This window comes from Tachyglossus aculeatus, chromosome 12, assembly GCF_015852505.1.
Source record: "Tachyglossus aculeatus isolate mTacAcu1 chromosome 12, mTacAcu1.pri, whole genome shotgun sequence".
NCBI lineage: Eukaryota > Metazoa > Chordata > Mammalia > Monotremata > Tachyglossidae > Tachyglossus > Tachyglossus aculeatus.
Window position 1 is genome coordinate 21,817,825 of NC_052077.1, and position 27,213 is coordinate 21,845,037.

The 27,213-nt window shown below is 43.4% G+C and overlaps 1 protein-coding gene across 1 annotated transcript in view; it reads right to left on the bottom strand.

Moving 5' to 3' along the window:
- The window catches only part of SH3D19 (SH3 domain containing 19), a 130,331-nt gene that overhangs the window by 16,344 nt on the left and 86,774 nt on the right, over nucleotides 1–27,213 (bottom strand). The window contains exons 8-15 of the mRNA XM_038754956.1: nucleotides 23,502–23,609; nucleotides 17,875–17,987; nucleotides 15,343–15,401; nucleotides 13,762–14,026; nucleotides 9,859–9,927; nucleotides 9,550–9,687; nucleotides 2,702–2,774; nucleotides 762–892 (exon numbers count right to left, since the gene is read on the bottom strand). Of these exons, the coding sequence (XP_038610884.1) occupies nucleotides 762–892; nucleotides 2,702–2,774; nucleotides 9,550–9,687; nucleotides 9,859–9,927; nucleotides 13,762–14,026; nucleotides 15,343–15,401; nucleotides 17,875–17,987; nucleotides 23,502–23,609 (956 nt within the window). The remainder of the gene's footprint in view (nucleotides 1–761; nucleotides 893–2,701; nucleotides 2,775–9,549; nucleotides 9,688–9,858; nucleotides 9,928–13,761; nucleotides 14,027–15,342; nucleotides 15,402–17,874; nucleotides 17,988–23,501; nucleotides 23,610–27,213) is intronic.

The following is a 27,213-nucleotide window of genomic DNA, read 5'->3' on the forward strand; positions in this document are numbered from 1 at the left end:
TAGACTCTGTTAAGACATACAATGCTTGTGTTACACATAATGAATCTTGCCTATTCATATTCAAAGTTATCAGGAAAAGACCAACAACATCTAGCAGCAGTGACAGGTTCCTACCCATTTTAATAATTTATTGCATCATACCAAGATTTGTTTGGAAAGAAAAAGCAAAACAAAATCCCTCACACAGAACCTAGAAAGAAAAATAAAAGACTGAGGAAAACCTCAGTCCTTCTAGAATAACTACTCATTTATCTGCAGGAATAATCACTTATTAAATTCTTCAAAGAATGAATTCATTCAATCATATTTGAGTGTTTACCGTGTGCAGAGCACTGTACTAAGCACTTGGGAGAGTACGATGTAACAATAAACAGAAACATTCCTTGTCTACAACGAGCTTACAGTTTAGAGGAATGAATGCAACTCCCAAAGCATCTGATGATTGTCTAAGGAATCACTTGTTTTCAGCAGAACCTGACACAAAGTTTTCCATTAAAATTTCCAACTGCACTGTAAACACTAAGTCCATCACCCTTCAGTACAGCAATTATACAATTAGTGAATGGAGAAGACTTGAACTACTCGACTTGTCCATGGGCACAAAACATGTCAGGGACACAGCTGGAAGTAGAATCCAGCCATCCTGACTCCCTGTCTTTTGTTCACCCCCTGAAACTAAACATTTCACAGCATGCCAAGTGAAATCCGCTTCCATTCCTGACTGACTATGTGACCAATTAAAATAGAAATGGTCCACTTACAATTACTTTGACATAGTTGGCAGGAAATATACCGGTCTGGTTTCTACATTTCCCTCTGTACCAATCACTATCTATTTTTTCCAGAAGATAAACTGTCTCTCCAGAGCTGAGGTTCAAATCATCAGCTTGCTCTGTAAAACAGAATTATAATCACATGCAGCAAATTATCCAAGTTGTAAATATACTCAAAGGAAGGCCACAAAATTACATTTAGCCTAGTCCACACTAGCACCAAGTGCGACGGACTTTGAAAACTGATTAAACTTTGATTAACAGAATGCCTTTTAACCCGGCTGAAAAACAGACTTCTTCTTCCCAGAAGCACATTAGTTTCATGGTGGGACCAAGGAGCTCTGGGCCATGAGCTCCAGATTGTGGATAGTAGGGATAGTGGATAGTGGATGTGGATAGTTCCTAGACTTTGAGGGGGTCAGGGAGGAATCTGGGAATGAGTGAAGAGTGGGAGAAGTGGGAGCTGGGGTGAGGAAGGTCACTAGGGCTGCAATTCCACAAGGGGAACCCACCACTTGGTCCTTGCCGACCTCTACAAAAACCGCACCAGCACAATTCAGAGGATCAACGGTCCCTGGTAGCCAATTTGCTCTGAGGGGTTCAAAGAATCTCGGGGAAATGGAACAGATACTGTACCACTACTCTTTAAGTGTCTGCCTGTGCTAGGCTGGGCCCTCTTGCTGACACGGAATGGGTTCCATGTGTTCATAAGGCCTTGTTTTAAAAATGCTACTAGGAGGAGGCTAGGAATCCAGCTCTTTAGGTAAAGCTCTTAACCTGCAGTAAGTCCAAATCTGTCACACTAAGTAACAGCATCCTTTCCCACTGTGTTACCCCAATGTTAATGATATTCACACTCTTCAAGACACTCCTGGGGCCTGACAGGCACTCAACTTTGACTTCTGAAAAAAATAACATCCAGGAGTGAACACTCCCTTGGCTTCTGGTCTCTCAAACTTCTCTGTGCAGGTCACTTTTGATGCTATTTTTAGAAGGGGCTGCTGCCACTAATTATGAAAATGGCATGCTTGGGGAAGTGGATGGAGAACAACCTGCCCTTCTATCCCCTCCTCTGTCATCTTGTTTTTCATCAGCTCCCGGAGTGAATAAGGCTCTGACAACTTCCTTCCTTCCTTCTCCCCAGCCTGAGGTGATTCATGGAAAACTAAGCAGAAATAGTCCTCGGCTGCAGTGTCTGGGAATCACTAAGATATATAGGGAGTCATAAAATTCTTTACTAAATGAAATTTCAGGGAAATATTTAAACACTTAAATTTGCCTTTGAGCTTGCTGTGAGCAGGAAAGGGAGACAACTGACAACTTGTTGCAGGTGGGTTAATGTTTCCTATCTCTGAGATCACATTTAGTAAATTACTTCAGGGTATTCTATGCTGCTTGAGAGGCCCAAAATAATTAATATACTCACAATAGGTGGGCAATCTCCTCCCATCATGTATGAAACACAACCAGAAAGATATAGAGTATTTTCCCAAACACCTGGAGACGCCCACCCATCGCCTCAGAGAGGATCCCATCATGTAGAACGGAGATGGGGCCCACCGATAGCAGATTCACTGCTGGGAAAATGCACCAAGGTTTTGAACCAGGTGAACTTAGCTCTGCCCCAAGAGTACACTACCACATGCTCTACATCAGGGTATTTTCAAAGCCCAAACAGTAAGCTAGAACTTTTCCAAAACAAGGTGGCTTTGGCTAAATGGAAGGTGTTGCTCCATTCTAAGAACTACAGGACTTGTGAGTCAGGACACCTGGCCTCAATTTCTTAGGTCGGTCTTTTCCAGGGATGCTATATTCCCTGTCAGAAAAAAGGCAGAGCACAGATGGGCTCGTTAATTGAGACATTCATCTTGTAAAAGTCACATCTCTTGGGTGATAATGGTTCATCCTATTTTGCTTGATATCCTTACCTGCTGGAAAATCATGCAGGACTAGAGCATGAGGAGCACTGTTTTCAGTAACCTTCGGAATGCTCTTTGCATCCTTGAAAAAAATTCAGAATTAGGGATGAAGTTAATACTGGGGATGCTGGATGTATTATTCAGTCTGAGAGCTTTTTTTTCTTATGGTTCTCCTGACAGACAATTACATCACAGCTGCAAGACAACAGGAAATAGTTATCCAGCTGACAAGGAACATGGCTTCCTAAACAGAGGCTCATAACACGTAAGGTTCAGCCATTCCTTAACCTGACCTTTAAGAGAGATGATAGGAATGAGTTTGGATCTCCTCTCGTTTAGGCAGACCCTAGTTAGGATCCCTGCTATGCATGCAAGCAGAATGTAACGAATCTCACAAATTCACTCAATCGTACTTACTGAGCGCTGTGTGCAGAGCACTGTAGTAAGCACTTGAGAGAATACGGTACAATAAACAGACACACTCCCTGCCCACAACAAGCTTATGGTATTGATTTTATGGTGGTACAGGGAAAAAGAACTAGATGGTCAGGAGAGAAACAAGATGAGTTTGTTCAGTCTATAGTAGATTGAATTTTATTCCAGTTCACGCCAGTTTATGCATGTGCTGCACTGCTTATTGCCTCTATGAATCCGGGACTTATTCTCCATTCTTCTACTTCACCACGACTGGGTTGGTCCCAAGTTCGGCTCTGAGGTGTTAACTCTAGTGACCAGCTCCTGCTGTTGCTCAGTTTGGGGATGTTCCCTGTTTCCCTGCCAGCGGGCATGCCAACTGCCATCCCCAAAGCCACCCAGCCAGAGCCAGGGCCAGTACCCGGCACCTTTCAATCAACTGTATTTATTGAGCACTTACTGTGTGCAGTGCACTGTACTAAGCCCTTGTACAACTGTACTAAGTACAATATAACAGAGTTAGTAGACATGTTTCCTGCCCAGAATGAGCTTATGGTCTAGAGGCACCTGCCACTGCCCTCAGAGGAACACTGAGGTGGGAAAGGGTCAGGATCAGCAGGAACAGGGAAATGTCGGTGTGTCAGCTGCTGCTTTCTGTCACCTATTGCAGTACTCCCTCCATTGGCAAGGATAATTGAGCATGAACTGTAATTCCATTTTGGTTATTTCATAAGATCTAATTTTAAGCAAACACTACTTATCAGCTATTTAGATCAGGTCCTCTTACATACAAAACGTTAAGTCTTCCTCCCCTATACTGAGCTTTTTACACTGATTTCCTCTACGTGTTTTGGGTTTTCTTGAGTCTAATAATTTTACTCTGTAGAACTGGGTTCTTTTTACAAAGCCACTACTCAGAATGTCGAAAAGGGTAGCAGCTGTCCCAGTTCACCTCCATCTTCACCTCCTCTTTTTCTTATTCAGAACTAAGTAATCAGGGCCATTCAGAGGTTCTTTGAAGAAGCTGCAGTGCAGTCACATGAGGTATCAGATAAAGCTGCCTTTTTTAAGGTCCCTGGAAATTCACTAGAATAAACTTTTTGTCCCCACGCAAAGGATCAAACTGGGCCAAAGGTGCAGGAGCATTCGTCTTGTCCGGGTCTTCTGAGATCTGGGTTAGTCGCCTCACCCCTGGACTGTGCTGCTGCTGGTATTCTGCTGAGAAGCCACATGGTCCAATGTATCGGAGAGCTGTGGGCTCTCCATCCACTGGGATCACAGGGATATTTGCCAGGCGAGGGGCACCACAGAGATGATGCCTGTCTGGGACTCTGGCTTCGCCCCTGTTACGTAAACATGGCCAGATGAAGGAGCACTCATAACCACCTCTGTATTGCTGCTTAAAATACGTGATATTCATCCCACCATCAGCCCCCCCCCCCCACTTATAATAATAATAATAATGACAGCATTTGTTAAGCGCTTACTATGTGCCAAGCACTGTTCTAAGCGCTGGGGGGGATACCAGGTAATCAGGTTGTCCCACGTGGGGCTCACAGTCTTAATCCCCATTTAACAGATGAGGTAACTGAGGCACGGAGAAGTTAAGTGACTTGCCCAGAGTCACATAGCTGATAAGTGGAGGAGCTGGGATTAGAACCTATGACCTCTGACTCCAAAGCCCAGGCTCTTTCCACTAAGCCTCACTGCTTCTCATAATGTATTTATCCGTAATTTATTTATATTAATGTCTGTGTCCCCTTCCAGACTCTAAGCTCCTTCGTATTGTACTCTCCCAAGTGCTTAGTACAGTGTTCTGCCCATGGTAAGTGCTCAATAAATACCACTGATTGACTGATTGCAGCTGTTATGCGCTCCTGACTCCTTCCCTGGGGGCAGAAGTACTGAGAGATCAATCAATCACTCATGTTTACTGAATGCTTACTGTGTGCAGAACACTGTGCCAAGGCCTTGGGAGAGTACAAGATAACAGAGTTGGTAGGTATGTTCCCTGTCCACAGCGAGCTTACAGTCTAGGGGGAACCAATCAATCAATCAATCGTATTTATTGAGCACTTACTGTGTGCAGAGCACTGTACTAAGCACTTGGGAAGCACAAGTTGGCAACATATAGAGACAGTCCCTACCCAACAGTGGGCTCACAGTCTAGAACAGAGACATAGATATAAATAATAAATCGCGGGTATGTATGTAAGTGCTGTAGACTGAGGGAGGGGTGAATAAAGGGTGAGGTCAGGTGAATCCAAGGAGACCCCAGCTCAACTTAGATTCCGAGTGATTTCGAGCAGCAGGATCTGAACAACTCCACACTGTAGCCCTAGATAGCTCACAATCATGGGCTCAAGCATCCCAGAGAACGGGCAATCCAGCAGATGATGAAGAATTAGGGAACTCTCTTTAGGAAAATGGTGAGGAGGATGGAGCGGGAGAAGGAGGTGCAAGGCCTCATAGGGAGAGATAAGAGGCTGAAGGAAAAAGAAATGAATAAAGATGCAGGGTTCCAAAGACAAAGAAACCCAAATGCAAATCCTAGACAGCCCTGGGTTATATAAACAGTGGTAGGGAAGGTGAAGGGGACACTGGCTGGTGCCCGGGTTCGCCTAGGCAAGAAGCAGCGTGGCTCAGTAGGAAAGAGCACGGGCTTTGGAGTCAGACATCATGGGTTCAAATCCCGGCTCCGCCAATTGTCAGCTGTGTGACTTTGGGCAAGTCACTTAACTTCTCTGGGCCTCAGTTACCTCATCTGGAAAATGGGGATTAAATCTGTGAGCCCCACGAGGGACAACCTGATCACCTTGTAACCTCCCCAGGGCTTAGAACAGTGCTTTGCACATAGTAAGTGCTTAATAAATACCATTATTATTATTATTATTATTATTAGGCCTGAGGCTGGCCCTAGGAGTCACGGGAAGCCAGGTGGCCTTAGTGACAACAAAAGGGTCTGTACAGTTTAAGGGTTTGGAAGAGCCTGTTAGTCCGAGGATAAAATTCCTTGTGTTCAATAATGACACCACCCTAAGAGAAACAGCGTGGCTCAGTGGACAGAGCACGGGCTTGGGAGTCGGAGGTCATGGGTTCTAATCCCCTCTGCCACACGTCTGCTGTGTGACCTTGGGCAAGTCACTTAACTTCTCTGAGCCTCAGTTACCTCATCTGTAAAATGAGGATTAAGACTGTGAGCCCCACGTGGGACAAGCTGATCCCCTTGTATTCCCCCCCACCAGTGCTTAGAACAGTGCTTTGCACATAACAAGTGCTTAACAAATGCCATCATCATTATTATTATTATTCATTATTAACACCAAATCATTTAGTCTTCTAAATGTTAGGTATTCATTAATCCCAAGAAATATCTGTACTTTGATATTTTTATTTGGTCATTCTCTCTCTCTGGAAGGGCCAACCCATGAAAAAATCTGTGTCTAGCCAGGGCCGTCGAGCAATTCTGACCCTGCGTTTGATGGTCGGGCCCTTGCTCAGCTGTGGAGAGGTTGTTTCCTTGGGGTCAGGGCTCCACTTTGCAAGTCAGGCATCACTCTGGCCACGCTTATGGGCAGAATCTTTCTCTCACACTTGACCCTGACTTTGTTATTTCAGCCTGGGCTGTACAATGCCGCAGTCCCCTCACTCTTGGGGAGCACACAATTCACCCTGGCAACCGAGGCATTAAACTAGCTCTGGTGACTGGGGTCCTACGCCCAGCTCTTTAAGAAGTGGAATTTGAGTGTGCTCAGTTCAAAGGTACTAAGAGGCAGGCCCAGGAAGAGGGAAGAACAAATCATCTCAGTGCTTTTCCTATCTTCCCGAAGGCCACTATCTGCCTCACCTGAACACCACACCCTGTGTTAAGGCCTGAGCTAAATAAACAAAATCTGCATTCTTTACTAGTGAGCTGCCACATGTTACCCAACTTTCCTCAACCAGGATATGCCACCATCTGACTCATAGGTAAATGCTCTTAAACCAAGTGCCACTTGAAGCCCAAAAAACAAGTCCATCTGCAAATAGTAACCTAACCAATTACACTCCAACTTGGCAGCCAACGTCACACTGTTTCCCTTACCCTTTCCCCCCTCATTCCTCCTTTGCGAGTGCTAGGAGATGGAGTTGTGGCTCAGTGGCTGGTGCCCGGGGTTCGCCTGGGCCTGAGGCTGGCCCTAGGAGTCACGGGAAGCCAGGTGGCCTTAGTGACAACAAAAGGGTCTGTACAGCTTAGTACAGTGCTCTGCACACAGTAAGTGCTCAATAAATACGACTGATTGATTGAAGAGTCTGTTAGTCCAAGGACAAAATTCCTTGTGTCCAATAATGACCACCCTAAGAGAAGCAGCATGGCGCGGTGGAAAGAGCACAGGCTTGGGAGTCAGAGGTCACGGGTTCTAATCCCATCCGCCACATGTCTGCTGTGTGACCTTGGGCAAGTCACTTAACTTCTCTGAGCCTCGGTTACCTCATCTGTAAAATGGGGATTAAGACTGTGAGCCCAAGGTGGGACAACCTGATTACCTTGTATCTCCCCCAGTGCTTAGAACAGTGCTTGGCACATAGTAAGTGCTTAAGAAATGCCATTATTATTATTACTATTATTATTCTTATTTCAGGAGAAAAAGCCGAAACAAGATCTGCGTTCTTTTTGCCTTTGCCTTGGGCACTCGCTCAGTTACGTGCAGTCAGTCACACTCACCATCACCCTTCCCGTTTGCATGACTGTCACCTCCTGATACCTAGAATTGAGCTGCTCTTTGCTTCTGTTCTGACTACTACAAAAAAAGAATGAGAAAAATACAACAGAGAAGACAGATTAACAGCTATGGGAAAATAAGAGGGAGAAAGAAAAAAAAAGGGGGGTGGCGGCAGGCTCAGGAGATCCTTTGAGAAATTTTAGATTTTAAGGATCGTTTTTAAATCTGGGGCCAACTTTATCATCGCACTGCTCAGCAGTCAACCGGAACGCTCTTTCCAAATAAGACACATCAACCCCATCGCTACCAGAAGGCTGTCTCCAGACAAATCTGCACCTTGAAAAATAATCAAGAATCTGTGAGTCCAAGACAAGGTGAATTTTAGGGTAGAAACATTTGAAAGGCGACCTGAGGCTGATGTAAACAGATATTTTTCTTTGCTGTTTTTTCCTGTTCAATTTTTCTCACAGAAGAAAACTTTGGGCAACATGCTTCCCATTACTGTACTGCACTTTTGTGTTCTGGGAGGAGAACAGATGTTTCAATTGAAAAATGTTATACCAAAACACAGAAAACTGTGCCAAGGTATAAAATGATTTCTCCCTCTGTATCACAAAACCAACTAGTTTATGACTGTACACCCAAGGCTCTGGAAAAACTCATCTTGGAAAATATCAAGACTGAGACTGAGCCCCTTCCTTCCTCTACCCCTCGTCCCCCTCTCCATCCCCCACATCTTACCTCCTTCCCTTTCCCACAGCACCTGTATATATGTATATATGTTTGTACATATTTATTACTCTATTTATTTATTTATTTATTTTATTTGTACATATCTATTCTATTTATTTTATTTTGTTAGTATGTTTGGTCTTGTTCTCTGTCTCCCCCTTTTAGACTGTGAGCCCACTGTTGGGTAGGGACTCTATATGTTGCCAATTTGTACTTCCCAAGCGCTTAGTACAGTGCTCTGCACATAGTAAGCGCTCAATAAATACGATTGATGATGATGATCAATGCTTCATTCTACCTCAAACCCCTGAAAATTAAGTGAATGGAAATTCAAATTCATGGGCAAATTATGTTTACTTGTTGCATATTTGCTACATTAACAGATGGGCAAAGTAATCTAAACACACATGTATATTTCCAATTGACATACACAAAGATTTTTATGACACACCTGTATAATTTCTAAAATATAGCTGTATAGTGGCAACAATGACACCCACGGTGTTCAATGAATGGCACTTGTCATCTTATCTGTCCTTTGGGAGGTCTGACTGTTATACCAAACTGGACTTTGAACTTGAATTATGACATCTCATTTTAGTGAGATTAGGGTTGTGCAAAGTTCTACATTATTTAAAACCAAAAAGTACATTTTCTATTTTCTATACCGGTTCTGCTCCCTTGCAGAATTGCTGGCACCTTCCTAACTACATTCACATTATTTCAAAAAGTAATTTTCATGTGAAAATTAATGACTGGACTTCTTTGTTGCTTTATGTCAACAGGCACAACACCAACCATAGTCACTATTTCAACCAAATGAATTAGCATAGTAGTTCCAAGTCTAGGAGTTATTTATTCTTAAAATGGAATAAAATGCTCCTTTTAATTCAAGTTTCTGATAATATCAACGTCCTGGTAAACACTGAAAGTATGAAGTAATTAATAGTTCTAGAAAAATGGGCTGTCAGGTGAGCTGTAAACTGTTGTACAAAATTAATTTCTTACCTTTGGTCTGTTCTCGAGATGTTCAAGTGGGGTGATGATCTTCATATGAGACAGGTGAACTCGGCCAGTTTCCTCTCCCTTTTGGCATTCTAAGTAATTATTTTCAGCCTGTTCCAGCAGCACCAGAACCTCCCCTCGCTGCGAGGAACAACAACACGCTCTAAAGCAATTATGTTTAATAAAAGATTATTACTTTTTCAAAATGTAATCTTTAGAGCCTAAAGCTTTTAATAATGTGGAATAACGACGATGGAGGCTGGTGACTTTTTTTTTTTTACAGCAGCTGCTAAAAGAAGAGCGTGACTTTACCTTGCAAGGCAGTTCTCCAGGGCTTGGTGACAGGATGTCTTCACTGGCAATTCCATGGGGCACAGGCAGCTTGAACATAAACCAATAAAAGGATTATTCCGGATCACAGAACCTCTCCTGGAGGAGCCAAACCGTTTGTGATGTATGATGCATTCTCTCAAAGGAGAATGAATAGAAGCAATGCCAATGCAGGGACTCTTTTATGTCTTTAAATTCCATAATCCCACCATTTGCATTGCTGAGGCCTGCCATAAATGCCAACAGTGACTAGATGTCAAGTTTCTCAGATGCAGAAGGCTAAAGCAGTGTTCTGCATGGGCTCTACTTCATACTTTGTATTGTACTCTCCCAAGAACTCGGTGGAGTGCTTGTCAAACTGTAAACCCTCAATAAATACTGGCGATTGCCTGATTGATAGGCTGGGTTTGACTCAGGGGGCCCCATCTCTGGAGTGGATCAAGGCAAAACTGAGTAATAATAATAAATGTGGTGTTTGTTAAGCTCTTATTACATGCCATGCACTGTGCCAAGATAATCCGTCTGGTCAGGCACAGTCACTGTCCCGCATGGGGCTCACAGTCTAGGTAAGAAGCAGGACTGGCATTGAATATCCATTTTACAGATGAAGAAACTGAGACACAAAGAAGTACAAAGACGTTCCCAAGGTTACACATCAGGCGCAGGGTTTAGCTCGCTGCACTCCTCTACACCTTCATCCCGTCAGGAAGGGGACAACTGGGATCCCAACCACAAGTCAAGCAAGCCAACTGGGTAATGGCCTGAAACTCACTTCTGGAAGGTGCTGTGGTATTTATTATTATTATCATTATTGTATTCATTAAATGCTTGCTGTGTGTCAAGCACTGTTCTAAGCACTGGAGTAGATTTGAGTTAATCAGATATGACAGAGTATCTGTCCCACATGGGGCTCACAGTCTAAAATGGAGCTCAGTGACTAGCTAGGACAGAGAACAAGTATTGAACTCAGGTCCTGCGACTGCCAGCCCCATGCTGTTCCCATTAGGTACATTTTTTTCTACAACTACGAACTACTGAACTGCCAAGATTGAGCCTGGACCACAAGTTCTGTAAACTCCAGCTTCAAAAAACAGCCTTGACTTGGTAGAGAGGCATACAAAACGCCCTACACAGGATAAGAAAACTCACTAACTGACCACTCTCTCTTAAAAAATCAACTATTGGAACACTGAACGAATAAACTCTCATCTTCTAAACACAACATCAAGGGAGAGCGTGAACACACTTGAGAGGTTGTCCTACAAATCAGCAGCCCATAGGGCAAAAGATGTCCAGAAACACTCTCAAGAAGTGACTTTCAGGTAAGTTCTCATTTGTCTCTCGTCCCTTGGCCTTGGCTGCCTCAATACTGGGAGTGTACTTTGCAGGGAAGATGGGGGTGTCTGCGGGTCAGAGCTGAGCTCCTAGTGCAAAGCCCCTCACAACCACTGCTCCATCAACTACTCTCTTCTTCGCAGACCAGAGAAATTTAAAATGATCACCACCCGCATGCAGCCTCAGAGGAAACAGGACGTGGGATCGGGTGGCAGAAACTGCAGGACGGTTCTGGAGCTGACCTTCCCCCTCTGATGTAGTGGCCACCTTGGAATGGTTGGTTTCAGGAGCCACCTTTATAACGTCCCAAGTGGCAGCCACGTTGGTCAGAAGGGGCATGATCACCGGCTGGGATGGTGGGGGTTTGACTCTGGAGGAGGGGTGGAGGTTAGGCCCCCCCCCCTCACTCTACCCAGGGCTCTAGCCCCTAGATTAATCTGCATTAACTTGAGAAGCAGCGTGGCTCAGTGGAAATTAGCCGGGCTTTGGAGTCGGAGGTCAAGGGTTCAAATCCCGGCTCCGCCAACTGTCAGCTGTGTGACTTCGGACAAGTCACTTAACTTCTCTGTGCCTCAGTTACCTCATCTGGAAAATGGGGATGAAGACTGTGAGCCCCCCGGCCCACGTCATCCCCCGGGCCTGGAATGCCCTCCCTCTGCCCATCCGCCAAGCTAGCTCTCTTCCTCCCTTCAAGGCCCTGCTGAGAGCTCACCTCCTCCAGGAGGCCTTCCCAGACTGAGCCCCTTCCTTCCTCTCCCCCTCGCCCCCCTCTCCATCCCCCATCTCACCTCCTTCCCTTCCCCACAGCACCTGTATATATGTATATATGTTTGTACATATTTATTACTCTATTTATTTTATTTGTACATATCTATTCTATTTATTTTATTTTGTTGGTATGTTTGGTTTTGTTCTCTGTCTCCCCCTTTTAGACTGTGAGCCCACTGTTGGGTAGGGACTGTCTCTATGTGTTGCCAATTTGTACTTCCCAAGCGCTTAGTACAGTGCTCTGCACATAGTAAGCACTCAATAAATACGATTGATGATGATGATGATGACAACCTCATCACCTTGTTAACCTCCCCAGCACTTAGAACAGTGCTTTGCACATAAGCACTTAATAAATGCCATTATTATTATTATTAATCTGGTTCTAGGTTGGCTACATGTAAACTGCACAAATGCATGCACCCAAGAAGTCCAGAAGGATGGTGGTGTTCAGAGAAAAGGAGGAAAACAGTTCTATAGCCACTTGCAGAGCCCCAGGAACCACCTGGGAGTCTTAAACATAGTGGGAAGGCCATAACCTATGAATAATTGAGTGATATACAGCTCTTAATAGTATATGTGTATAGTATAGGTCTGAGTCAGCTTTCCCACAACACAAAGCATCAACTCTTAAGTGGCCTGGAAAATATACTTTAATAATACAAACATAGTGATTATGCCACCACATTACTCTACTCTGAAAAGTGCAGAGTAACCTACTGACACGAAGTTAACTGAAGGCGACGTGACTTGCTTCAGGTGACAGGCTGAGCAGATGAATCACTCTGTGTTATTTATCCTGATAATAATTTTGAATACAAAATTGAGGAAAGCTTATGAAATTAAATGAAATCTTAAAATTGGATTTGTGAAGTTGACGAATGAAAAATGGTCAGTTCTCTTTATAGTTCTTAACAAGAAAATGCAACTGGCATGCTCATGCTGGAAACTCAGTTTTCAACTTCACTCTGAATTTATTTGCTTAGAGGTAAGTAGCAACAATAAGCCACTGTGCTTCTATCACAATGGGAAAGCTGATGGTGAACTGACTATCCCACTCCACTCTGCTCACTTCTTCCTCTATTTCCCTTAAATTCTAAGCCGTGGCTTAGGTCAAAAGTTTCAGCCACCGCATACTTACTGTAATCAAGAAGTAATATGGCAATCCTCTACTGGTCCATCACCATCTTTCCTATTTCAGAAGTTCATACCCTCAGAATTTCTCATCCTTGTCTCTCTGTCATTTACCTCACCTCGTTCCCCCTAAACAGAACTCACTTTTCAGCTAAACCATGGCCCCTTCTTAAAAAAAAAAATCTTCCACCAAGAGCCAAGCCCTTCCTGGTCATGCGACCCCATGAGCCACCTCAGCATTCTGCTGTTCATTTATTATTACTTTCCTGACTCACTTTCTTTCGTTTTTATATCATGAGTGTATCTGCTATAATTATTTCACCTAGCCTACAACTGGCAATTTATTTCTGCTTGGCTCTCTCATTACAGATGCTGCAAGTACAGGGAGAAGGGTAGTGTCTTTTACTTCTATCGTTATCTCCCCAATTACTCTATAAAACACCCTGCAGAAAATGCTCTCAAGAAGCGCATTTTCTGGTCCTAAAAATTAAGGTGCCGTATCGAAATGTTAAAGCAAATCTCTTTAATCCTATTAAATGTGTTCTTGAGAGAAAGAGAGAGAGCGAAAGAGAGATAGGAGAGAACAGAGAGAGGAGAGGAAGAGAAAGAGACACACACACACACACAGAGCCCATGTCCACAACTCACCACATATTTCCTGTATAAGGGATGACCTGGTTTAGGTCGAGGGGGGAGCACTGGTTCTTGATCTTTTAAGACTTGGCTCTTTGTCCTTTTGAGTCCCAGAGCTGAGGTACTTGTTTTTTTCTGAAGATCCATGTCAGATGAGGATCGGGGAAAAGCCTCCTTCTGCGAAGACATCTTGAATGCAGAGAGCTTGGGGGGAGGTGGCCTTCCAGGGGCCCCCTTTGGGAGAGGAGGACGTGCAGGGGCAACTTTTCCATCTGCAGGTCTAAAACATTAGCACAAGTAATAATAATACTACTAATGATAATGATTGTATTTGTTAAGCGCTTCCTATGTGCTGGGCACCATACTAAGCACTGGGGTGGATACAAGCAAATCAGGTTGGACACAGTCCCTTGTTCCATGTGGGGCTCCCAGTCTCAATCCCCATTTTACAGATGAGGTAACTGAGGCACAGAGAAGTGACTTGCCCAAGGTCACACAGCAGACAAGTGGCAGAGCTGGATTAGAACCCGTGACCTTCTGACTCTCGGGCCCATGCTCTATTACGCAATGCTGCTTCTAATGACAAGGACAAATGACAAGGCTGCAGTCAGGCCTTGAGAGCTAGATTTCTGCCACAAAGCAACATTTCTCCCTGCACAAGAAATCAAGTTTCCACAAGAGAAATGCACTCCACAGAAAAACGCCGGGTATGCCACTTTTGTGCAGACGATTACAGCGTTATATACTGTAATATTTAAAACATGTTGCGATGTTACAAGCCCTCCTTATCTTGCACTAGGGATTCATTAATTCAAGACAAACAAGCATTTCCTATCATGAGCTCTCCAAGGTCACATTAGGTCCCAAACATAATCAGTCCATCAACAGTATTTACTGAAAACCTCCTCATCAAGGGGAATTACCAACAGGAGAAAGTAGTAGAATATATAAAAGATGTACACAAGTGCTATGGGGATGTGGTGTAGAAGGTAGGCATTTCGGTATTAAAAAAATGGGGAGCCTAGCATTTACTTGGAAAGGCCTGTTAGAGATGTGATCTCAGGAATGATTTAAAGATGGGGAAAGCTGTGGTCTGTCAGTTATGAAAGGGGACGGAGTTTCCAGAGGGGAGGGTGTGAGCAAGAGGTATGCAGCAGGAAAGACAAGAACAAGGTGCAGTGAGTAGATTAGCTTGAGGGGAATGAAGGGTGCGAGCTGGGGTATAGTGTGGAAAAGAGTGCCTTAAAACCAGACAGTTCCGGAAACTAAGGATTTTCCATAAAAATCGGTCAAAACCTATATAAGGAAGAAGAAAATTGCTCATTCATCATGACATGAGTTGCCATTAATCCCTAATTTTGGTGAACTCTAAGGGAGCAGTAGCTCTGGAATCTGAGGAGGGCATGCAAGATTCAGAGAACAGAAAGAAGGTCGGTGATCCTAATTCCCTGCTCTGAAATGCACTTTACTGTTAAATTATTTGAGGGCTACAGACATAGATGCACTTTGTCAATTTGATCTATCACTGTCTCCTCGCAATCATTTTCAAATTCTTCGTGATCTCTCAAGTTAATCATTCATCCATGGTGTCCTCACCGTGGGGGCAGCATCGGTGCTTTCCAAGAGTTTCCTGGCTGACTCGTGCCTTCCGGTTCCTAAGAGTTAAAGAGAATGCATCTTAGGAAGAGACCATACATCAGTTGCCAATGACTAATTTAGAACAGTAATGTGCTGTAAGAGATGACTTTTGGTCAGTCCTCTTAACTAGATTCACAGAAGGAGATATATCTGAAATGTGGAAGATGATCCTACAAAGTGAGAGTTTAAAATCAGAAAAGACACGCTGGTAAGGGAGCCAGAGTACTTACTGAACCTCCACTGTGTGCAGATTATTGTACTGAAGGCTCAGATGATTACAGTTAGATTAGAAGGCATGATCCCTGCTCTCAAGGAGTTTACAGTCTAGCAGGGAGTACAGACACTAAAATAACTTACATATAGGAGAAGGGAAAAAGGGATAGGTAGGTACATAAGTGGGGAACGTTGAGCTCATTTTAAAACTGACTTTTCTCCACTCTCCAAGCCACTATCCCAGAGAAGTATATCCCAGGATCCAGCAGACACAGACTTAAAATCTATATTGCAAAACAAAGATTTAAATACTCAACTGCAGGCGTACCACTGTTCTCATTTTAGACCGTTTTAACCCAGGACTACGATGTATGTTGAAAATACGATAGCAGTCCCTAAGTGTATATTCATAATAAGGTAAAAGCACAATGATTTAATATTGTTGGATCAAAATGGGTCGAATCCAAATCAAGTGCTTTTCCCTAGCTCTCTAGATAGGGTTTTATATGTTCCTTTTGTACTGTTAATCCAAAGATATGGCTAATGGGAAATGAGAATGGGAAAGTTTGGGAATAAGCCTTCAGGAGTTGGTTAATTAATTTGAAGCCAATCAGCTACAAGGGACTCTGAATCAGTGGAGAACTTTCATTAGGATTCTCATTATTTTTCAATAAAGGGAGAAGGAGGGTGAAATTGGAAACAAAAGTCTCATTCTTTTCCTTCTTCTCTGACAAAGAATCATGGCCATTCACAGGTTTGGACCGAAGAAGCAGGTTAGTTAAATTTTGTGGTGGAATTAAAGTGTATGAAATAGTTCAAACCCTGCTCATGACGTGAATTCAACATTGTGTTTGGCTCCCTGAATCTCATACTTACAAAGTTAGCTCAATTTCTTATGGTCACATCTATTCACTTACTAATTACTTATTTTTGCTATGGAAAAAAGTTTTCCATCCTTTCCCACATTGGGGAAAATGGTTCAAGTTGTAGGGAAAAGATAGCCCATGGTCACTCCCTGGAGCATTCAACCCTCATACGTTGTCAGCCTCTGCACGGTTAGGAATTCAGGCTGTCAAATATTTAATCATCACCCAAAGGGTGCAGAGCCCTGAACTTGGTGTTCTAATCCTGTTGTATGTCACAAAACTTAGACAGCGGACAGGCAGGATTGCAGTACTTCCACCCAGCAGACTGAGCAAATTCCCAAAATCTGAGGCCAGTGTTTGACCCTCCAGGGTATGATGGCATCCTGAGTGACCATGTGAGGTTAAGGCTATCCAAAAGTGCTGGTCGCTTCTACTTTCAACAAAGCTCAGACAGTACAACTTAATTCTCCAGACCAAATGCTTGGCAAGGTGGTCCGACCCTGTGGACAATTTTGATGTATTTCTTTGACAAGGCAGTGAAGCCTCTTATACAGAAAACAAGCTACAATGACCACAGTAATAATAATAATTACAAATAATAATAATGGTATTAGTTAAGTGCTTACTATGTGCCAAACTCTGTACTAAGCGCTGGGATACATACAAGATAAGTGGGTCCCATATGGGGCTCACATTCCAAATAGGAGGGAAAAGAGATACAGAATTCCTATTTTGCAGATGAAGGAACTGAGGTCCCGAAAAGTTACGGACCAGCCCAAGGTCAGACACCTGGCAAGGTGGGATTAGAACCCAAGTTCTCTGACTCCAAGGTCTGTGCTCTTTCTACTAGGTCATGTTGCTTCCCAGAGAATTCCCATTTGTTATTTTGTAGGTACTAGAGTTAAGATGTGTTATAATTAATGTACGCAGTCCTGCAAGACTGCACATTGCACACACTTAGAGACACAGTCTGGATTTAAAAGTTTCTGGGTCCTGTTCTTCCCTGGCTCCACATTGTGACACAGACAGCGGGCCTTTCCGCAGGATGGAGAGGAGTTCCTACTTGTGGTCGTATTAGTCAGGGATTTTTAAATTTTGAAGAGAAAAGAGATGGAGAAAGCTCTGTTAGTTCTGGTGTTGAGAAGGTGTAGCTCAGAAGTAGATTAGATGCTTACTGTCTGTGGAAATCCCTGGCAGAAATGGGGTTGCAAAGACAAAGGAAAGGGGAGTAGGATTAGGAATTCATATTTTGAAGGAAAATAACATTGTGAGGGTAGGAATTCAGTATGCCCCTTGAAATATGTTTCTTAAAGTGACGTGGACTTTATAGCATATCAAGGTAGTCAAGGTCCAAATTTGAACAATAAACTTTTCCTTCTTATCTTTCTACTTAATCCACACTATCACTTACCAAGTTTCTTGTTTTCTCAGCATTACTGGATTTTCCAGCTGCTGTAACAGAAGTATTTCCAATAGGCTTTTCTGCTGGGAGAGGTGGTGGACTATGTAGATCTTCATGAAGTGCTGGGGGTGGAAAAAATCAATCAATCCAATCCCAGGTCTTTAAGCTTATTCGCAAACATGTTGACGAGGAAATATCTGTGTTTACAGCATGCTAATGTACACATGTTGCTTCACTGTTCGACTGTCTTCTTATTCAAGCGCTCAGTACAGTGCTCTGCACACAGTAAGCGCTCAATAAATACGACTGAATGAATTCACAACAGGATGCCATGAGTTCTAGTCTATTACATCAAACAAAGGGTGCTGACCCTCTCTCCCCATGATGCGGCTTAAATTCCCTCAGCCCTCCCTCAGGGTCCTCATGAGGTTCCTGACTCTCATATTTCTTTTACAACCTTAACCCTGCTTCACTATCAGTTTTTTTTGGTAAAAACTTTTTTGAAGAAACGGTGACCTAATTGTCTCTGGCTTGCCTGAAAAACCAGCTCTTACGTGTTTTTAAATCATTCAGAAATGCTGCCACTGGCCTTAGTGAATCAAGGCAGACTTTCAGAAGAGCACCAAATATTCGCATGCAAATCCCTCCAACCCCCAGCCAAAGACCTGGGGACTGTAATGGTTCCGTCTCCTTGCCGGCAGGATGGCAATGATAGTGGGGATGAAGTGGTTAACAAATGGGACAAACATCCATGACCCAGTGGCATCTGTCCCAGGGATGAGAACGCTCTCCTTCTGTTCTGGGTTAATAAGACCATTGTGTTCCACCCTGAGAGTGAGTTCAAATGCAAATACTCCATTTTGTTGCCTAAGAAAAAAGGAGTAAGTGTGGCCAGCAGAGGGGAATCTGGGCAAGTTCATTATTTCTCCAGTACAGTGGAAACTAGGTGAGAGTGCCTTCGGAATGTGAAGTTAAACGACCGCTCATTTTTGTTATCTGAGTGGATGTATCTGCCTCAACCACCCATTTTTGTACCTGTACAGATGTGCAGAGTCTTGCACTTAAGCACTTATTCATCCACATATTCATTTTCCCATTCTCTTTTTCTTCCTACCTCTATTTGGGGCCTGTCTCCCCACCTACACTGTAAGCCCCTGGAGGGTAGGGATTGGATCTTCTAACAATAATGATGGGGTTTATTAAACACGTACTATGTGTTACGTCTTGGGTTAGATACAAAATAAACAGAACCAATACAATCCCTATCCCACAAGGAAGCACAGGCTAAAGGCAAGGGAGAAGAGGAATTTTATCCTCATTTTAAAATTGAGGAAACTGAGGCACAAAGAAGGTAAGCGATTTGCCCAGGGTCACACAGCAGTCAAGTGGTGGAGCCTGGACTAGAACCAGGAATCCTGATTCCTAAGACCTGTGCTCTTTCCACTTGGCCATCCTGCAGCCCCAGGTACTCTCCCAAGTACTTATAGTGCTGTGCATATAGTAGGCACTGAATTAATACCATTAACTGATTATTTAACATATGCACAAATCCTTCTAGAAGAAGAGTGCAAGAAAGCTTGGCATTTGAAAAGCACATCTCTGCAGTAACTAATTGATCGATTCTATATAATAATAATAATAATGATGATGGCATTTATTAAGTGCTTACTATGTGCAAAGCACCGTTCTAAGCGCTGGGGAGGTTACAAAGTGATCAGGTTGTCCCAAGGGGGCTCACAGTCTTCATCCCCATTTTACAGATGAGGGTACTGAGGCCCAGAGAAGTGAAGTGACTTGCCCAAAGTCACACAGCTAACAATTGGTGGGGCCGGGATTTGAACCCATGACCTCGGACTCCGAAGCCCGGGCTCTTTTCCACCGAGCCACGCTGCTTCTCTATATCACCCGGGAAATGGGTTCAGAACACCACAATTCAAAAATCTGGTTCAAAAACAAGAAACAAGGGTTTTACATCTAAGTACAAAAACGACCTCAATGTTCTATGTGTGTCGAATGTAGGATTTTCCAAGATCCCAAATAACGGCACCCTTTGAACAATACTGGAGTCTAAAATCATATATCAACCTCTCTTTCATGCAACCCAAGACAGCCGGAGAACTAAATCATGAATTACGTTGTCCAACACAGGGCAGAGGTGTGGGTGCAAACCAAAATTATATGGAAGACCCTAATCAGTAATACCGATGAGCGTGTTCCAGGCAGGGTAAAACTTTTAGGGAGCCTCCCTCCATAGGGCCCTGGTGCACTGCGGAGCCAGGTTATAGCAGGCTCGGTGGCGTCAGCCCACCAGCAGCATATAGCTGCTTTGGGATGGGGTGGGTGGAAAAGCTAGCCTGCGTTCCTATCATTTCAGTTGTTTTAACTGGCAGGATGCACTCCCCAGGCTGACCTGAGGTTCTGTGGGGTTTCCATCATCCTCAGCAGGTTGCAGGGTGAGCCAGACCACCCCACTGCACAACACTGGTTTGCGCACTGCCGCAGCTTGAAACGTTTCAGCCTCTCGCCACCTCTTCCCTGTCTTTCCCAGTGGCTACCAAATCTCCAGTGACTACCAATCAACCTACACATCAGGCAGAAACTCCTCACCCTCGGCTTCAAGGCTGTCCATCCCCTCGCCCCCTCCTACCTCTCCTCCCTTCTCTCCTTCTACAGCCCAGCCTGCACCCTCCGCTCCTTGGCCGCTAACCTCCTCATTGTGCCTCGCTCTCGCCTGTCCTGCCGTCGACCCCCAGCCCACGTCATCCCCCTGGCCTGGAATGCCCTCCCTCCCCACATCCGCCAAGCTAGCTCTCTTCCTTCCTTCAAGGCCCTACTGAGAGCTCACCTCCTCCAGGAGGCCTTCCCAGACTGAGCCCCCTCCTTCTTCTCCCCCTCCTCCCCCTCTCCATCGCCCCCCGCCTTACCTCCTTCCCTTCCCCACAACACCTGTATATATGTATATACGTTTGCACGTATTTATTACTCTATTTATTTATTTTACTTGTACATATTTATTCTATTTATTTTATTTTGTTAATATGTTTGGCTTTGTTCTCTGTCTCCCCCTTCTAGACTGTGAGCCCACTGTTGGGTAGGGACCGTCTCTATATGTTGCCAACTTGTACTTCCCAAGCGCTTAGTACAGTGCTCTGCACACAGTAAGTGCTCAATAAATATGATTGATTGATTGATTTCCCCACCTGCTCCCGCCACCCAGCCCTGCAGTGTCCGCCTCTCAACCTGGAGGATAATCCTTTTTTTTTTTTTTTTTTTTTTTTTTTTTTTTTTACTTTCACCCCTGAGTATTTACACACATGTAGGTATTTCTGGTTTAATACGAATATGCAGTCCCTGCAGCCTACCTTTCTCCAGTATTTCTTACATGACATATAAGCCCCTGAGACCACCTCTTCAACCCAAACTCTGGGGGAACATTCCAACGAGTAATGAAGAGGACAGACAAATCTGTCTAGTGAACAGTTCAACTGAATTAGTCCGGTCTGGCACAAAAAGGGTCAGGGATAGTACAAGCTTAGCTCTTAGGACTCTATTCTACTCCGGCAAATATAGGTAGGGAGTCTATGGAATATAAGAGCTAAATACTTAGATTCTTGTTTAGCCTCCTATACTTGTGTGTAGTTTCATTTTCCAAAGCTTCTGGCAGTAGGGAAAGGAGGGCACATAAAGCTAGAGGGTTTGCATGCTGAGAATAACAAACAAAAATGAAAATGTCTCACTTTGTCACTCTCCTCTGAACACGTGCCAGTTCATCAGAGTTTTCACTTAAATGTCTGTTTCCTCATGGATACTGTAACCTCCTGGTGATCAGGGATCATGTCATCAGGCACTTATTAAAGTGTTCTGCACATACTAAGTGTTCTATAAATACTAATGATTGATTTACAAATATTCTAATTCTTCCCTCTACCATTTCTCTCACTCTTATTTTCAATTGCCTTGAATTCACTAGCTCTTTCACACTTTTTTCTTTATCTCTCCCATTGTCTCTCCTTTCCCTTTTTCTTTTCTACCAACCAGTCTCTCTGTTTTTCTCTCCTCCCCGACTCCCTTCTTTTCTTATTTCCCACTCTCTATATTCCCATTTTATTCTTCTATTTTATTTTATTCTCGGGTCCTTTAATTTCTTTTCTACAGAAGTTTGCAAAAAGGAGGCACTTAAATACTGCTCGTGACAAAAAGGGAAGGTATCAACATCATTATAATCAACAATGGTAATTATTGAGCGCTTACTGTGTGCAAAGCACTGTTCTAAGAGCTGGGGAGAGTACAATACAACAGAGTTGGTAGACAAGTTCCCTGTCCAAAATGACCATACCAGTCTAAAGAGGGGGAAAATATATGAATAATTTACAATATATAATTTATAGATAAGTAAATAAGTATTGTGGTGCTGAGGATGGGGCGAATATCAATGGTATCCACTCTGGGTTTCTCCAGTTCTTTTGGAAATCCCCCTGTTTAATAAGAATATCATAGCCACCTCACCACTTCACTAAAATACAAACAGAAGCAGAGTCAAGATGAAAACAATTAAGGAAAGATGTGCTGCTGCAAAATATGATCAAAATGTGGACTTTAATGTTGGTGAACTTTATAATTTGTAATCTCACAGTATTTCAGGAATTCTATAAATACAGCTGTTCTTAATTATCAGTGCAAATCTAATAAAAGATCTATAATAGTATTGGTCACCCGCTATCCGCACGCTAATCTTATTACTCTACTTTGCTCTCAATTCTCCCATTTTTGACCTCTTATCACATTGTTTCTCCAACCCTGAACTTTCTTCTCCCCAGATCCACCAGACCATAGCTCTCCCTCTCTCCAAAATCCTCCAAGGAGTTTTCCTTGATTAATTCACAGCAACACAGTCACATCAACCCAACACAGCACATTTTTTTTTCATGTCTAGCTTTAGAACTCATACATTTATATATGTTTTTAATTTCTTTTTTACATTTGTAATTGTACATACATTTTTTATTCAGCTATTTAATCCTGATATACTTGCCTGACATTTCCTTATTCTTTATCCTGCTTTCACTATTTGAAAATCATTTTTGCCTTCCTCATTGAACTGCGGGCTCCTTGAAGGCAGAGAACATGAGTCTGTTGTTCTGTTCCAAGGACTTAGTACAGTGCTTAGCTTGCAGTAAGTGTTCAATAACAATGACTGAAAACACCAAACCCATTTTCTTCAGTAGTTTCACTGCCTGCCCCTCACCACTTGGCAGTGTTAAAGATTGTAAGCTTGTGATGGGTAACATGTCTACCACCTCTGTTATCATGTATACTCTCCCAAGCACTTGGTAAAGTGCTCTGCACATAGTATTCCATAAATACAATTGATAGATTGATTAATGACTGACAAAAAAAAAAAACAGGAAAAGAAACAACTGATCACAAGTTAGATAATCAGCCATGCCAGCTGGCTCTATTTTTGTCCCATAAACAGTTAAGCTTTTGAAAATGCGTATGGTTTTCCAAAAAAATTTTTTTAATATGATTAAGTGTTGGTATAATTAGCAGGAGAAAATGTGCTATTGCTCCTTGATGCAACTTTCTCTGTGAACTTTAGAAGGGAAAGGAGGCATTGAAGATGGGGGAACACTTACATTTTGCTGGTTTGGCTGGGATTCGAATCACAGTGGGCTTCCGTGTTGGGACTGCTTGGACTGCTGGTTCCTTCGTAGGCTCTGTTTTTGTAGGGAGCTGAAAGGGATCTAATGAAAAACACAATTTATTTTTCATGTTTTAGTTAAGACAAGCTTCAAACAAGAACCTCATTCATAATTAAAGAGTCATATTTTTCTTGCCCCAGGGAAAGCTATTCAGGGATAAACAAAATTTCAGTTTGCATGGACAAAAAAACAAGCCAGAGTTCATGAAAAGAAACAACTCAATACTTTGTAAATAATTCACAAAACTGTGTGCCTCTACGGGGAGAGGAAATGTGTTAACTTGAATCATGCCCAAGATATTTCTAAGGTTGGGTGGCCAGTGGAAGCACCTGTGAAAAATGGAACTCGAGAGGAACCTGCCATCCCCATAGACATGATGATGCCATATAACCCCCATTTTGTGGCAGTCTGCCTGATTTGACTAGAATCAGCCCGAAACTGGAGCATTTCTCTGGGAGCCCCTGATCCCTATGTGTGCCCCCACCCACAATTGCTTCAGAGCCATTGAGTTCCCCTCCCAGAACTGTGTGAACTCAGAAACCACATCCAAGTCATGGAACTACCTAGACTGTGACCCTCCTACTTAGATTGTGAGCTCCATGCGGACAGGGACGGTGTCCAACCTAATTAACTTCTAACACCGACCTCTTGCCCACATCATACCACGGACCTGGAACGCCCTCCCTTTTCCTCTCCCCACCTTCAAAGCCTTATTGAAGGCACATCTCCTCCAAGAGGCCTACCCCAAGTCCTCATTTTCTTTTCTACCACTCCCTTCTGCGTTACTCTGATTTGCTCCCTTTATTTGTCACCCTCCACCCTGCCCCACGTCACTTATGTACATATCCGTAAATTATTTATATTGTCTGTCTCCCCTTCTAGACTGTAAGCTGTTGGGGACAGGGAATATGTCTGTTATACTGTACTCTCCCAAGTGCTTAGTACAGTGCTCTGCACACAGTATGCACTCAGTAAATATGATCATCTACCCCAGAGCTTAGAACAGTGCTTACCCCAGAGCTTGACACATAGTAAGTGCTTAACAAATACCACTAAAAAACAAAAAACAAAACAAAACTTGGCAGCAGGAGTCATGGCAGAGAAAAGCTTCCAGACATATCCTTAGACTATAAGCTCCATGTGGGGCAGGGTCTGGATCTGACCTATTTATACTGTTCTACCCCAGCACTCAGTACAGTGCAATGCTTGGCACATAAGTTCTTAAAACACAATTATTATTATTATTATATCACTTAAGTACCAAACTGGGGACATGCCAACTGAAAACCAAACTAATGACCACCCTACTCTGAGGACAAGTCAGTCACCTTACAAGTGCCCCTCTGAAAATTAACCATTCGTGAAAGTAGAAACATAATTCTGCATGGAAGGAAGATATTCTCACTGAATAAAATATTCCAATACTTCCCAGCATATTGTAAAAATGTAACTGAAAATTCTACCAAGCCAAACATTCCTGAATAGGAAAGTGCTAGTAGAAGAAAGAGTACATTATTAGAAATATTTACACTTGCACTTAGAAGATGCAGTTTGGGGCTCCCTCTATTTCAAATGATTTATCAATTCATTAAGACTAGTTAAATGTGTCCTTGTTTTCTGAGCTGGCTCAAATTAAAAAAAAAAATTAGTCTGAAATCAAGCTGCAGAATTGAGTAAGACCAATCAACATACCTGTTTATTTTTAAAGGATGAGAAAAAAAGAAGTTGGGGAAGATGTAAACCAGCTAATATTTCAGCAAAGTTCCAATCAACTGCTAGAGAAAAACCAGACTGTACCGAAACAGCGGGATGGGGATCAGCCCAGTTTATTCAGTCGTATTTATTGAGCTCTTACTGTGTGCAGAGTATTCATTCATTCATTCACTCGCATTTACCGAGCGCTTACTGTGTGCAGAGCACTGGACTAAGCGCTTGGGAAGTACAAGTTGGCAACATATAGAGACGGTCCCTACCCAACAACGGGCTCACAGTCTAGAAGGGGGAGGCAGACAACAAAACAAAACATGTGGACAGGTGTCAAGTCATCAGAATAAATAGAAGTAAAGCTAGTTGTACATCATTAACAAAATAAACAGAATAGTAAATATGTACAAGTAAAATGAATAGAGTAATAAATCTGTACAAACATATATACAGGTGCTGCGGGGAGGAGAAGGAGGTAGGGTGGGGGGAGGGGGAGGGGGAGAGGAAAGAGGGGGCTCAGTCTGGGAAGACCTCCTGGAGGAGGTGAGCTCTCAGTAGGGCCTTGAAGGGAGGAAGAGAGCTAGCTTGGCGGATGGGCAGAGGGAGGGCATTCTGGGCCAGGGGGATGACGTGGGCCGGGAGTTGACGGCGGGACAGGCGAGAACGAGGCACGGTGAGGAGATTAGCAGCAGAAGAGCGGAGGGTGCGGGCTGGGCTGGAGAAGGAGAGAAGGGAAGTGAGGTAGGAGGGGGCGAGGTGATGGACAGCCTTGAAGCCAAGAGTGGGGAGTTTTTGCCTGATGCGTAGGTTGACTGGTAGCCATTGGAGATTTTTGAGGAGGGGAGTAACATGCCCAGAGCGTTTCTGCACAAAGATGATCGGATAGCAGCGTGAAGTATAGATTGAAGTGGGGAGAGACAGGAGGATTGGAGATCAGAAAGGAGGCTGATGCAGTAATCCTGTCAGGATAGGATGAGAGACTGAACCAGCAGGGTAGCAGTTTGGATGGAGAGGAAAGGGCAGATCTTGGCGATGTTGCGGAGGCGAGACCAGCAGGTTTTGGTGACGGATTGGATGTGAGGGGTGAACGAGAGAGCAGAGTCGAGGATGACACCAAGGTTGCGGGCTTGTGAGATGGGAAGGATGGTAGTGCCGTTTACAGTGATGGGAAAGTCAGGGAGAGGGCGGGGTTTGGGAAGGAAGATAAGGAGTTCAGTCTTGGACATATTGAGTTTTAGATGGCAGGCAGACATCCAGATGGAGATGTCCTGAAGGAAAAATATGGAACGCTTCACGAATTTGCGTGTCATCCTAAGCGTGTGCTTAGTACTGTACTAAGCACTTGAAAGAGTACAATACAACAACAGACACATTCCCTGCCAGCAACGAGCTTACAGTCTACTATCTAAATAGGCAAAATAATGGGTCACATTTGGAATTTTATAGGTAACACATTAGTAAAGTGCTGTACAAAACACATACTTAACAAATTTAATTCCTAAGAGGCAAAATTACCTACTGACATTTTGTCCCTAAACTGTAAACATATTCCAAGGAGAAACTACTAGACTGGAAGTTCTTGTCTCATGAGATTGAAATGGGGGCCGCTTACCTCTATACCCCCAAACAAGGACAAATATTGGCTATTCTATATTTAGGGAGATCCAGGGAAATTGTCTCTAAAAGTTCCAGCTAGGAATTCAGGGTTGAGGTCTGTGAAACTCCCAGCAACCATGGTTGAAACAGATTTCTATATAGGACAAGGACCGAAGTCAGGATTTAAGCTTACCACAATTTGGAAAGGACCAAACGGAATACTAAAGTTGAGGGTTTTACATGGTAATATTTAAAACTACTGAAGTTCAAAAGTGACAGGACCAAGTTTAATGATCTGCTTTCCCAAAATTACACACCTGAGGGTTTTCCTTGTAGAAATGGTTGG